This window comes from Loxodonta africana, chromosome X, assembly GCF_030014295.1.
Source record: "Loxodonta africana isolate mLoxAfr1 chromosome X, mLoxAfr1.hap2, whole genome shotgun sequence".
Classification (NCBI taxonomy): Eukaryota; Metazoa; Chordata; class Mammalia; order Proboscidea; family Elephantidae; genus Loxodonta; species Loxodonta africana.
Genome location: NC_087369.1, coordinates 40,896,073 through 40,910,538, shown reverse-complemented (window position 1 = coordinate 40,910,538; position 14,466 = coordinate 40,896,073). Strand labels below are relative to the sequence as shown.

At 47.6% G+C, this 14,466-nt stretch overlaps 1 protein-coding gene across 1 annotated transcript; it reads left to right on the top strand.

Moving 5' to 3' along the window:
• The first annotated feature begins 356 nt into the window (after nt 1-356).
• Nucleotides 357-1,561, top strand: LOC100675137 (melanoma-associated antigen B4-like). Its single transcript, XM_003420187.3, has one exon. The coding sequence runs from the start codon at nt 521-523 to the stop codon at nt 1,559-1,561; it is 1,041 nt and encodes a 346-aa protein (XP_003420235.1). The 5' UTR covers nt 357-520.
• Nucleotides 1,562-14,466: the final 12,905 nt, after the last annotated feature.

Genomic DNA, 14,466 nt, shown 5'->3' with positions numbered 1-14,466 from the left:
CTGAGGCTTCTAAGGAACCCCAGACAGAACGGGCCCCACTGTGCTGTCATCACTGAGACACCCTGCCAGGAGTGCTGGCTGAGCTGCTCCTTAAGTTTCTGCGTGTTAGTCCCAGAGGGATTTGAGGTGTCAGTTTAGAGTAGCGTAGGGGAAGTGCCCTGGCCCTGCCAGCAGGTGAAATGATAGCCCTAAGAGTGAACTTAGAAGAACCCCAAGTATCCCAGTACAGAGTCCCTAGCGTCAGCCCCTGCTGTCACTCCTATAAGCCCCAAGCAGGGCTTGCAATCTACAACCTAATCATTCCTCTAGTTTCCTCTATAGGGTCCTGACAGGACAATAGGAGCCTTGAGGGATCTTAGAGCAATGTCCTCAAGAATCCGGCAGAGGCAGTGGTTGTGAAAGCCAAGGTGGCATCTGTCTACTGCAGGGGTGCACACCCTCTCAGCCTCCCTCCTCCACCGTGCCCTCATCACCTGCTCTCCTTCCACACTCCTGCCTGCTGTCCTTGAGCAGAATCATCATGCCTTACGGTCAGAAGAGTAAACTCCGTGCCCGTGAGAAACGTCGCCAGGCTCGAAGTGATACCCACAGTGTCAAGGGTGCTCAGACCACTACAGCAGAGGAGGAAGGGTCCCCTTCCTCTTCCTCTCCTCCTTCTAGGGATTCTCCAGAGAGCTCCCCTGCTGCTGCTGGCATTCCCCAGGAGCCTCCGAGAGTCCAGCCCATCACCACTGCTACTGTTGTTGATGCTTCGGGCACAGGAGCTTCTGGAGGGGCCGAGGGCCAAGATGAGGGAGGGCCAAGTTCCTCTGCGGCCCCAGCCCCCACTGAGAGGTCTCAAAGAGACCCTGTAACCAGGAGGGTGAGCACGTTGTTGCAGTTCCTGCTGCACAAGTATAAAATGAAAGAGCCCATTACGAAGGCAGAAATGTTGAAGATCGTCAACAAAAGGTACAAGGAGCATTTCTCTGACATCCTGAGGAGAGCCACTGAGCACATGGAGCTGGTCTTTGGTCTTGACCTGAAGGAAGTCGATTCCACAGGTCAATCCTATACCATTGTCAGCAAATTGGAGATCACCAAGGAAGAGAATCTGAGTGGTGGCAGGGGCTTTCCCAAGACCAGGCTCCTGATGCCTCTCCTGGGCATCATCATCTTGAATGGCAACCGGGCCACTGAGGACGAGATCTGGGAATTCCTGAGTTTCCTGGGGATCTACGATGGAAAGAGGCACTTCATGCTTGGGGATCCTAGGAGGCTCATCACCAGAGATATCGTGAAGGAAACGTACCTGGAGTACCAGGAGGTACCCAACAGTTATCCTCCACGTTACGAATTCCTGTGGGGTCCCAGAGCCCATGCTGAAGCAAACGAGGAAAAAGTCCTGGAGTTTTTGGTCAAGATCAATGATACCGACCCTCGTGCTTTCCAAGCCCTGTATGAAGAAACCTGGGTAGATGAGGCAAAGAGAGCAGCAGCCGGAGAATGGGCCGGGGCTGGTCCTAATGCCAGGGCCTGGGCCCATGTCCGGGCAAAGTCCACCAGGTCCTTCCACCCCTAGTGAAGTCTGAGGTAGGTTCTTCAATTTGTGTTCCAAGAGAGCTGTCAGCTTTCTAAGTTGTGGAGGAAATTTCGGGCTGGTGGGAACACATGTATCTCTTCTTTTTGTTCTTCATCTACATGGATAACATTCAGTTTTTTTGGGGGGGGGGTTGGGTGTTACTTTGAAAATTCTTTTCCTTATAGTAGAATGTTTGTTTAGATTCGTAATCTAAGCTTATGAATAACATGGATCACTTGTTGATTGCTGTTTTCGTGTATTAGTGTAACAGTTTTGGTGTTTTTAAAAACAAATAGAACACCCTGGAATCTCTTTTGTGGTCTAGAATAAGGTAACATGCATCGGAACAGAGATTTTCTTATAAACGTGAATGATTCCCATAGTAGAACAGTTGGGCTCAAGAAATAAAGAAAAAAGTTTTACTGTTTCCTCTCAAACCTTGTAATACTTCTTTTTTTATTAACTTTTATTGAGCTTCAAGTGAACGTTTACAAATCAAGTCAGTCTGTCACATATAAGTTTATATACACCTTACTCCATACTCCCACTTGCTCTCCCCCTACTGAGTCAGCCCTTCCAGTCTCTCCTTTTGTGACAATTTTGCCAGCTTCCAACCCTCTCTACGCTCCCATCCCCCCTCCAGACAGGAGATGCCAACACAGTCTCAAGTGTCCACCTGATACAAATAGCTTACTCTTCATCAGCATCACTCTCGTACCCACTGTCCAGTCCCTTCCGTGTCTGATGAGTTGTCTTCGGGAATGGTTCCTGTCCTGGGCCAACAGAAGGTTTGGGGACCATGACCGCCGGGATTCCTCTAGTCTCAGTCAGACCATTAAGCATGGTCTTTTTGTGAGAATTTGGGGTCTGCATCCCACTGATCTCCTGCTCCCTCAGGGGTTCTCTGTTGTGCTCCCTGTCAGGGCAGTCATCGGTTGTGGCCAGGCATCAACTAGTTCTTCTGGTCTCAGGATAATGTAGGTCTCTGGTTCATGTGGCCCTTTCTGTCTCTTGGGCTCATAGTTATCGTGTGACCTTGGTGTTCTTCATTCTCCTTTGATCCAGGTGGGTTGAGACCAATTGATGCATCTTAGATGGCCACTTGTTAGCATTTAAGACCCCAGACGCCACATTTCGAAGTGGGATGCAGAATGTTTTCATAATAGAATTATTTTGCCAATTGACTTAGAAGTCCCCTTAAACCATGGTCCCCAGACCCCCGCCCTTGCTCTGCTGACCTTTGAAGCCTTCAGTTTATCCCGGAAACTTCTTTGCTTTTGGTCCAGCCCCTTCACCTAAAGTAGTTCTTATCTACTAACTAATCAGTAAAAAACCCTCTCCCACCCTCCCTCCCTCCCCCCCTCATAACCACAAAAGTATGTGTTCTTCTCAGTTTATACTATTTCTCAAGATCTTATAATAGTGGTCTTATACAATATTTGTCCTTTTGTCTCTGACTAATTTCGCTCAGCATAATGCCTTCCAGGTTCCTCCATGTTATGAAATGTTTCACAGATTCGTCACTGTTCTTTATCGATGCGTAGTATTCCATTGTGTGAATATACCACAATTTATTTAACCATTCATCCGTTGATGGACACCTTGGTTGCTTCCAGCTTTTTGCTATTGTAAACAGAGCTGCAATAAACATGGGTGTGCATATATCTGTTTATGTGAAGGCTCTTATTTCTCTAGGGTATATTCTGAGGAGTGGGATTTCTGGGTTGTATGGTAGTTCTATTTCTAACTGTTGAAGATAACGCCAGATAGATTTCCAAAGTGGTTGTACCATTTTACATTCCCACCAGCAGTGTATAAGAGTTCGAATTTCTCCGCAGCCTCTCCAACATTTATTATTTTGTGTTTTTTGGATTAATGCCAGCCTTGTTGGTGTGAGATGGAATCTCATCGTAGTTTTAATTTGCATTTCTCTAATGGCTAATGATCGAGAGCATTTTCCCATATGTCTGTTAGCTACCTGAATAGCTTCTTTAGTGAAGTGTGTGTTCATATCCTTTGCCCACTTTTTGATTGGGTTGTTTGTCTTTTTGTGGTTGAGTTTTGACAGAATCATATAGATTTTAGAGATCAGGCACTGGTCGGAGCTGTGGTAGCTGAAAATTCTTTCCCAGTCTGTAGGTGGTCTTTTTACTCTTTTGGTGAAGTCTTTAGATGAGCATAGGTGTTTGATTTTTAGGAGCTCGCAGTTATCTGGTTTCTCTTTGTCATTTTTGGTAATGTTTTGTATTCTGTTTATGCCTTGTATTAGGGCTCCTAAGGTTGTCCCTATTTTTTCTTCCATGATCTTTATCGTTTTAGTCTTTATGTTTAGGTCTTTGATCCACTTGGAGTGAGTTTTTGTGCATGGTGTGAGGTATGGGTCCTGTTTCATTTTTTTGCAAATGGATATCCAGTTATGCCAGCACCATTTGTTCAAAAGACTATCTTTTCCCCAATTAACTGACACTGGTCCTTTGTCAAATATCAGCTGCTCATACATGGATGGATTTATATCTGGCTTCTCAATTCTGTTCCACTGGTCTATGTGCCTGTTGTTGTACCAGTACCAGGCTGTTTTGACTACTGTGGCTGTATAATAGGTTCTGAAATCAGGTAGAGTGAGGCCTCCCACTTTCTTCTTCTTTTTCAGTAATGCTTTGCTTATCCGAGGCTTCTTTCCCTTCCATATGAAGTTGGTGATTTGTTTCTCTATCACCTTAAAAAATGACATTGGAATTTGGATCGGAAGTGCATTGTATGTATAGATGGCTTTTGGTAGAATAGACATTTTTACTATGTTAAGTCTTCCTATCCATGAGCAAGGTATGTTTTTCCACTTAAGTAGGTCCTTTTTAGGTTCTTGTAGTAGTACTTTGTAGTTTTCTTTGTATAGGTCTTTTACATCCTTGGTAAGATTTATTCCTAAGTATTTTATCTTCTTGGGGGCTACTGTGAATGGTATTGATTTGGTGATTTCCTCTTCGATGTTCTTTTTGTTGATGTAGAGGAATCCAAGTGATTTTTGTATGTTTATCTTATAACCTGAGACTCTGCCAAACTCTTCTATTAGTTTCAGTAGTTTTCTGGAGGATTCCTTGGGGTTTTCTGTGTATAAGATCATGTCATCTGCCAATAGAGATAATTTTACTTCCTCCTTGCCAATCCGGATGCCCTTTATTTCTTTGTCTATCCTAATTGCTCTGGCTAGGACCTCTAGCACAATGTTGAATAAGAGCGGTGATAAAGGGCATCCTTGTCTGGTTCCCGTTCTTAAGGGAAATGCTTTCAGGCTCTCTCCATTTAGAGTGATGAATACTTCTTTTTTGTAAAATTAAAAGATATATGCCTAAACTTGCTTACCTTATTCCAGAATGTAGAAACTAAACTGTGTGCATTAGGAGTTTTATTCACTGTCTGATTTACACCCCAAATGTTAACCGAGCGTCTGGTGTGTGGTGGGTTTTAAGCTAGGACTGGAAGTGCTTAAAAAAAAAAAGGAGAAAAACTCCATTCTTCTGGCTATAGAATTTTAGAGTTTAGGAGCAGCCATCAGATAAGGAAGACAGTGGGATACTCTCTAAGACCTAGATAACTAGTAAAAAGGAGTGACAATGGGGGAGGCTGGAGATGAGAGTAGTGTCCCCTGAGGCAGGACAGAGGGTTTGGGGAACTCCACGTGCCTGAGTGGGGGGTCATTTTAAGTTAGGCTGCATGGGGGGTTCTATGAGGCTGTGGGAAGGGTGTTCAGGGCCAGATACTGCTACGATGTATTTCAGCCTCAAGAGGCTGAGCCTAAAATGGAAACCTGCTCTTCACAGTTACCCTGGGATTGTGGACAAACCAGAGAGAAATCCCCACCTGGGTCAGGACTGGAAGGTACCCTGTGCTCTTGTCCAGGTGCACTTGAACACATGGTCTGACTGGGTGTGTTATTCACGTGATTTCCAGGAAGATTCTGAGAGATGGGGAAACACTCCCTTGAGGTGAGGTGTCAGGAAGCCACTGTTAGTAGCCTTTTGCGTTGGGCTGGGGGAGCCAGAGCCACTCCATTGAAGGGACTTTAGAATTAGGTTATCCTTTGGCAAACTCCAAGTGAGTACTAGCCTTTTGGCTGTGGTGATGTGAATGAAAATTGGGGGACTTAGATGAAAGTGCAGCTGGGAGGGTGAATTGTTGGTCCTTGCCATTAATTCTAGGAGTTTTGTGTTTCATTAAACTGGGGCCGTTTACCTCACAATCATATTAAATAGCATAATCCCCATTGTGCCCACTCTCCCAAAACTGTTGTTGTAAAACCTAACCACATTCCTATGGTTATAATCCCATTTGGGAATTACGTCAAAGGTACAGTATTAGTGTACGGTGTGTTATAAATCAACCCTCCAGTGGCTCCACTGGAGAAAGATGTGGCAGTCTTCCTCCACAAAGGCTACAGCCTTGGATCCTGTGGGGCAGTTCTACTGTGTCCTATAGCATTGCTGTGAGTCAGAATCGAACCAGTGGCACCGGTTTAGTGTTTTTGGTTTTTGGTTTTCTTGGACTTTTTTTGGTGGGGTGTCTTAAATTAATCTCGATTGAGATATAAAAGAGTAGATTGAGCAAGCAAGTAAGCACAGATGAGGGAAGATTGGGACCACGCCACATAAGATCTCCAAGGAACCAAGAAACAGAAAAAAAATTCAAAGACCTTCCCCAGGACCCAAAAGACAGAAAGCCTTCCCCTAGAGCTGAACCCTGAATTCAGACTTCTTACCTGCTAAACTGTGAGAAAATGAATTTCTGTGTGTTCAAGCTATCCACTTGTATTTCTGTTATAACAGCAGTACATAACTATGACATTCCCTAATGGGTAACAAAAACCTTTGCCCTTGACTATTACCTTTAAGGTTGCCGGTGCGAATCCACCCAGTGGCACTGCTGAAGAAAGGCCTGGCAGTCTCTATCTGTAAAGATTATACCAAGAAGACCCTATGGGGCATTTCTCTTCTGTAACACGTGGGGTCACACTGAGTTGGAATCAACTTGACAGCAACTGGTTAATGCTGTCAGCCTTCGGAGGCCCCCCAAGTAGCCTTGGCACTTAGAGGGCCCCCCACAGCCTTGGCCAGATGTGCCCTGTCCTGATTTCCATCTTGGAAGTGAAGTGTAAGCAAGGTGCAGCTTCTGACGTGGAGGGCAGTGATCTGTCATCATCGGAGGAGGGTGGAGCCCCAGGACTGGTCAGGAATCCAGACGAGGACCCTGAATGTGGACTGAGGAGACACTTAACACCAGAACAACTGTTTCCCATGATCCCTGCCCTTAACATTCACCGTCCCAGGCCCTACCAATACTCTTGGCCCTGGGAGGCCCATCTATAACCTTGGGCTGGATATGACATGCCCTGGCTTCCATCTAGGAAGTGCCGGGAAGGCGTGGCTTCTGGTCTGAGGGGCTGCAGTCCTTCTTCATCAGAGGAGTGTGGAGTCTCAGGACTAGTCAGGAGTCTAGATGAGGACCCTGAATGTAGACTAAGGGGACCACCTAACCCAGACCAGAGGAGGTCCCGCAAAGTCCCGCCCCTACTGCCGGCCTCAAAGGCACCAGACCGACTTTGCCCAGAAGGTCTCCTTACCGGAAGACCTTGGTTCAAGGAAGCACCCCAGTTCTGAAGAGGGAGGATGCCTGGACTCTAACTACAAGCCAGGCGAGGGCCTTAGTACTAATGAGGGGGCTCCCCGGAAAAGAGACACCACTCACAGCCCAACCTTGCTCTTAGCTCTGGGAGCCTGCAGGAAGGGGTAGCCAGATGTGCAGCACCCTGACTCCCCTCTAGGGAGGTGAGGCCCTTGGTCTGAGCCCTATCCCACTCCTGCTTTCAGATGGACTCAAGTTAGTAGAGGGAGAACTACCAAGTCCTACCTGGAAGCAAGGTCAGGGTAGGGGAAGTGCCCTGGCCCTGCCAGCAGGTGAAATGATGGCCCTAAGAGTGAACTTAGCAAAACCCCAAATAACCCAGTACAGAGTCCTTAGTGCCAGGCCCTGCTGTCACCCCAGTAAGCCCCAAGCAGGGCTGGCAATCTACAACCTAATCCTTCCTCTACTTTATTCTATAGGGTCCAGACCAGGACAACAGGAGCCTTGTGGGGTTCTAGAGCAGGGCCCTCCAAGAATCCTGTAAAGGCGGCATTTGTTAAAGCCAAGGAGGCATCTCTCTGCTGCAGGGGTGCACGCCCTCTCAGCCTCCCTCCTCCACCGTGCCCTCATCACCTGCCCTCCTTCCACACTCTTGCCTGCTGTCCTTGAGCAGAGTCATCATGCCTTGGGGACAGAAGAGTAAGCTCCGCGCCCACGAGAAACATCGCCAGGCCCAAGGTGAAACCCACAGTGTCAAGGGTACTCAGGCCACTGCAGCAGAGAAGGGTCCCCCTCCTCTTCCTCTCCTCCTTTTGCGGGGCCTCACCAAAGCTCCCCTGCGGCTCACACTCCCCAGGGGTCTTAGAGAGCCCCATCCACCACCACTGCTGCTGTAGGTGCTTCGGGCAGAAGAGCTCCTAGAGGGGCCAAGGGCCAAGATGAGGGACATCCAAGTTCCTCTTCTGCCCGAGCCCCCAGTGAGAGGTCACGTACAGACTCTCTAACCAGGAGGGTCATCACGTTGTCACAGTTCCTGCTGTCCAAGTATGAAATGCAAGAGCGCATTAAAAAAAATTTTTTTTTACCAAGGGAAAAATGTTGAAAATCATCAACAAAAGGTACAAGGAGCACTTCCCTGAGATCCTGAGGGGAGCCTCTGAGCACATAGAGATGGTCTTTGGCCTTGACATGAAGGAAGTCGATTCCAAAGGTTAAGCCTATACCCTTGTCAGCAAATTGGAGATCACCGAGGAAGAGAATCTGAGTGGTGGCAGGGGATTTCCCAAGAAGGGGCTAGTGATGCCTCCCCTGGCCATGACCTCCGTGAATGGAAACTGTACCACCAAGGAGGAGATGTGGGAATTCCTGAATTTGTTTGGGATGTACAATGGGAAGACGCACTTCATCTTTGGGGAGCCCAGGAAGCTCATCACCAAAGCTTTGGCCCAGGAAAAGTTCCTGGAATACTGGCAGGTGCCCAACAGTGATCCTCCACGCTATGAATTCCTGTGGGATCCCAGAGCCCAAGCTGAAGCCAGCAAGACAAAAGTCTTGTAGTTTTTGGCCAAGGTCAAGGATACCAACTCCACCCTGCCTTCCAAGCCGTGTATGAAGAAACTTGTAGAGATGAGGAAGAGAGAGCCGCAGGCAGAGAATGGGCCGGGGCAAGTCCTAAGGCCAGGGCCAGGGCTAGTGTCAGGGCAAGTCCAGCCAGTCTTCCCATCCCTAGTGAGTTCTGATGCAGATTCTTCGCTTTATTGTTGAAAATGGCTATTAACCTTCTAAGTTGTAGAGGCAACATGGGGCTGGAGGGAGCACGTGTATGTCTTCTTGTGTTTCTGTTCTACTTGAGTGACTTGTAGATTTAGCTCGTTTTTTGTATTTTTGAAATGTTAGTTTTCATTGAAGGTTTATTAAGATTCAGAATCTCAATTCACCCTCATGCGTTTATTGCTGTTTTTCAGATTTAGGAGTAAGAGTTTTGTATTGTGTAAAACAAATTGAAAATCCTTCCATCTTTTTTTTCTGAATCCAGAACTAGTTAACATGGTTTCAGAATAGGGATGTTCTTGGAAATATTAAAGACATCCACAACAGTTAGTTGGGATCACCAAATAGAGGCAGGAAAACATAAAAGTTGGTCAAATCTTGGTTTCCCTTATTCCGTTTCATAAAACTAAAACATGCATTTCCTGAATTTGTTTAGCTTTTTTCAGAATGTGGGAGAAAACAAATTGTGATGATTTGACCTCTTGTTCATGGGCTCTTACTTTCCCCAAAGAGTAATTGAGCATCTGCTCTTTGGAAGGCTTCATGCTAGTACTCAGGCCCTTTAGGCAAAGGCGTCACAACCCATGTACAGATTTTAGAGTCTAACAGCAGCTATGAAATAAGGAGGAGGCTGAGATATTGTCCGAGACCTCAGGCCTAGTAGAAAAGGAGTGAGCACTTCAGGGTTCCCTCTAGTGTAAATGCCCCGAGGGAGGGCAGTTTGAGGCCTTGGGAAGCTTTGATCTCTCAGTGGGGGTGGGGAGAATTTTAAGTTAGGAAGCATAGGGTAGGGAAGGGTAGGGGGTGAGAAGAGCAGGTAGGGGTGAGGCTGTGGGGAGGAGTCCAGATGAGGCTGTGGGATGGGTGTGCAGGGCCAGATACTCCCATCATGTGTTACATCATGGAAGGTCTGAGCCTGGAATGGAAACCAGCTCTTCACACTGACTGGGATTGGGGGTAAACCACAGAGATACCCCCCACATGGGCAAGACTGAATGGTGTCCTGTGCTCTTGTCCCAGTGCTCCTGAACACAAGTGCTGACTGTGTGTGTTATGCACATCATTTCCAGGGTTTCTGAGAAATAGGGAGATACTCCTTCATGTCAGGAGCCAGAGCCCATGCCATTGAAAGGACGTTAGAATGAAGCCGTCTTGAGTGTCAGTTGGCAAACTCCATGTGAAGACTAGACTTTTGGCCGTGGTGATGTGAATGAAAACCAGGGTGACATACATGGAAGAGCAGCTGGGAGGGGAAATCGTTGGTCCTAGACAGCACTTCTAGGAGCTTCCTGCTGCATTAAACTGGGACAGTCTACCCACACCCACAGCAAAGAATATACTTCCTAATATGGATTGAATTTAACCACCATGCCCCCTAAAAACAGGTGTTATAAATCCTAACCCTACACCTATGGTTATAATGCCATTTGGGAATGTGTGTCATTGTGTTAAAGAGACTGGATTGTAAGGTGTGTCTTGAGTCAACCCACCAGGTGCTCCAAAGGAGAAAGATTGTGGTGGTCAGCTTCTGTAAAGATTTACAGCCTTGGAATCCCTATGGGGCAGTTCTACTCTATGCTGTTGCATCCCTGTGAGTCAGAATCTTCTATATGGGAGTGTTCCCCCCGCCCCGCGGATGTCTTAAGTCCAATCTCTTTCGAGATATAAAGGAGGCGTTTCAGCAAACAAGTAATACAAGTGGGGAATGATAGTTGCCACGCCACATGAGTCCTCCAAGGGAAGAAGAAACGGAAGCTTAAGAAAGACAAGGACCTTCCCCCAGAACAAAGAGTTAAAGTTTTCCCCTAGAACCAGCACCTGAATTCAGATTTCTAGCCTCCTAAACTCTGAGAAAATAAATTTCTATTTGTTAAAGCCATCCACTTGTGGTATTTCTCTTATAATAGCACTGTATAACTAGGACACTCTCTAATGAGTGACAAAATGCTTTGGCCTTGACTACTAACATATATGTGGCAGTGCAAAGTCATCCAGTGGTACTGCAGAAGAAAGACCTGGCAATCTGTTTCTTTAAAGTTACATCCAGGGAAACCCTATAGGGCAGTTCTACATGGGGCTGCATTTAGTTGGAATTGACTCGACGGCAACAAGTTAATGTAAAATATTACTTCATTTTTCTTCCGAATCAGCATTTTTTCTGATTTTGTCTTCTCTGTCCTAGAGTGCTCCATATTCTCTCATATCATGGAGTAAACAAAACCAAAAATCCTCAAGAGGAGGGTGGTATTCTGTAGTGTGAAAATAATCATAGTAACAAGTGCCATTCTTTAAAGACCAGATATGTGTAGTCACTTTGCCAGGTGCTTCTCATGCCTTGCACTAAAAGCACCTGCCCTATAAGACAGGGCTTATCGATCCCACTTCACAGAAGAAGAACCGAAAGCTCAGGGAGTTTGGTAATGTGTTTAGAACTCTAGTACATAACCCAGCTAGATTAAACCCCTGGTCTGAATCTGTGTGGAGCCTAGCTTGTTCCACTCCTCCCATTCAGAGGCTTACTGTGTGTCTCTTAATTCACTGTTCTTCTCTCCACTACAAAATGTTTCTCAGGTAAGAATGTGAATAACACTGTGCCCAGAGCATTGAGTTGGACTGTATAGTCAGAGCTATGTGAATACTAGAATAAGTGAGAGGTATGAATAAGGAAAAGAAAAGAAAATATTCAGTGACAATATAATCATCGACAAATGCAAGGCCAGATAACCTGAAAAGATCTGGGGCTCATAAAATCATCCCAGAGAGCCCCTGCCTGTAGAAATTAGATCTGTTAGAACCAAGGATACATGCACCTCCAACTGTGGTTGAAGGAGAGAAGGATTAGATCAGCCTCTTTTCCTGACAGCCCACCACCTGTGCTGGGCTTCCTGTCTTTGGCTGCAGCTTCCCCACCTCATGCCACTTCTCACTCCGGGATAGGGACCCAATCTCTACAAGATTTGCAGTAACAAAACTGCTCAAGTTTGCAAGGATGTTGCATTTCTCAGGAAGCCTTTCATCAAAAAGGAGGCAAGAAGAAGAGCCCAGTGAATGAAAACAGAGAAGAAAAACACACTATAATTTAGAGATCACACAAAGAACGGCAGGGCTTGCCTGGACACAGACAGCCCTAGATAGTGCCCTCACTTATTCTTCAGGTTTCTCAGGGACCTGAGACGTCGGCCTACGGATACACTCCAAGCCAGTAAAGCATGGACACTCAACCTCTGATAGATATCTAAGAGATAACCCTGAATGAAGACATTTGGAGGGCCCCTCAAGAAGAGTGTGGTCCCCAAGTGTCCTGGCCTTGCAATTGCCCCTGAGAGATCTTGTACAGTCCTGGCTGGATATATAGCTCATCCTGACTTCCAAAAAGAGGTCCCATGTCAGCGAAGACCTTGATCTGAGGGGACCAGCCTTGGATTCAGCAGGGAGTGGATTTCCAGGACTGGTCATTTTCAAGATAAAGACTCTGAATTAGGGAGGAGGGAACCACCCACCCCAGACAGAGGAGGCCACACAAAATGCTCCCTGCTGTGGGCCCTGGGAGGCCCAGGGCAGAGTTGTTAGGATGAGGAGTCCCCTCAGTTCTGCCTGGAGGGTATTAGGTCTTGTGGGCATCCCCCAGGTCCATAGAGGGAGGAGACTCAGACCCTCAAAGGCGGCAAAGTGAAGACCCCGAGTGTTATGAGTGGGAACCCCATCAACAGAAGGAGCAGAAGAGAGTATTGCCTCTGTTCTTAGTCTTGGGAAGCCACTGGGAGAGCTCTCTGACAGAGGTACCCATAGTTTCTTCCTGAGTGGTCTCAGGCAGGAAGGGTCTGGTCTAAAGGGGCAGCCCCCATTTCTACGGAGGGAGGAGTCTTGTCCCTAAATGGAGTTAGGTGTGGACCTTGAGTGTTTATGGGGTGACCTATCGCCTAAAAAGGATCTGCCAGCCGCAGTGAAATAGCTTGCAATCCTGTGAGGCCCCAGGCAAGTGTATGGTGCGGCACGCCCTGACCTGTCCATCTAGGGTATTGGCGTGGTGAGAATCTTGTTCTGAGCCTGTGAGTCAGGTTTTCATACGCGGGACTCCCAGGCTCTGATAGGTATCAATATGAGGACCCTGCGTGGGCACTAAGGGACCACTCACTTCAGAGCACTGGAGTCCCAACAAGGATCCTGTCCTTGTTGTTGGCCCTCAGAGGCCCCGCTGCCCCTGTGTTAGGGCCTTGATCCTTGGAAGCCCTCGGTACAACCCTGTACGGATGTGACGTGTCCTGGCTTCCATCTAGGAAGTGCTGGGAATGTGCAGCTTCTGGTTTGGGTGGCTGGGAGCTCTCCTCAGCAGAGGAGGGGGGAGTCTGAGGACTGATCAGAAGTCAAGGTGAGGACCCTGAATGTGGACTCTGTTGACCAATTATCCCCAGAAAAGCAGGGTCCTAAGAGCGTCGTTCCTACCGTTGGCCCTCGGAGGCCCCCCTGTAGCCTTGGCCGGAAGTGACGGCCGGGCATGCGCTGACTTCCATCTAGGAAGTGCCAGCAAGGCAAGGCCTCTGGTCTGACGGGGTTGCGACTTTCATCATCGGAGGAGGGTGCAGTCTCGGGACCGGTCAGGAGCCCAGGTGAGGACCCTGAATGTGGACTAAGGGGACACCTAACCCAGAACAGAGGAGATCACACAAAGTACTGCCCCTACTGTCACCCGCAAGGCCACCAGGCTGACTTCGGCCTGTAAATTCTCAGGATGGGTGGGCCTTGGTCCAAGAATTGCACCCGAGTTCCGAAGAGGGAGGAGACCTAGACCCTAACTGCAGGCGAGGCGAGGACCGTTAGTGCCAATGAGGAGGCCTTCCCTTAAAAGAGGTGCCATCCACAGCCCAAGTTTGTTCTCAGCTCTGGGAGCCCACGGGCAGGGGTATCCAGATGTGTACCACCCCGACTTCCCCCTAGGGAGGTGAGGGCCTTAGTCTGAGCCATCAATACCACCCCTGTTTCGGGCGGATTCAAGTTAGTAGAAGGAGGAATCCCAAGTCCTACCTTAGAACAAGTTTAGAAGCCTAAGTGAGGAATGAAAAAAAAAAAAGTGAGGAATGAAGGGGTCACCAATTGAGAACTCTGGGGTCAGGAATCCCCGCAGCCCTGGCCAGCCCTAGCATTCCCAAAACAGCCTCCAAAGGATATGGCTCACTCTGACTTTCAACTCTGAGTCTCAGGAAGGTGTGGTCTTTGTTGTGAGGGATGTGGCCTCATGACAGCAAAGGGTGGGGTTCCAGGAATGGTTCAGACTGAAGGGAAGACATGATTGAGGTACTGGGACCACTCAACCCAAAATGGGGAGCATTGCAGTGGGCTCTGCCAGTGCCATTAGCCCTGGAAACCCAGGACAGATCCGGCAAGTTCAGGTGACTCTAGACTTCTGCCTGGAGTGTCTGAGGGAGATGAGTGCCTTCGTTTAAGCCCCAATTCAGGAGATAGAAGAATCCCAGAAACTGGTGGGAGTCAAGGTAAAAATCCTTTAGAAGGCAATAGGGAAT

Coding starts and splice junctions, on each gene's coding strand:
- LOC100675137 (XM_003420187.3), top strand. CDS start 521: ATGCCTTACGGTCAGAAGAGTAAACTCCGTGCCCGTGAGAAACGTCGC.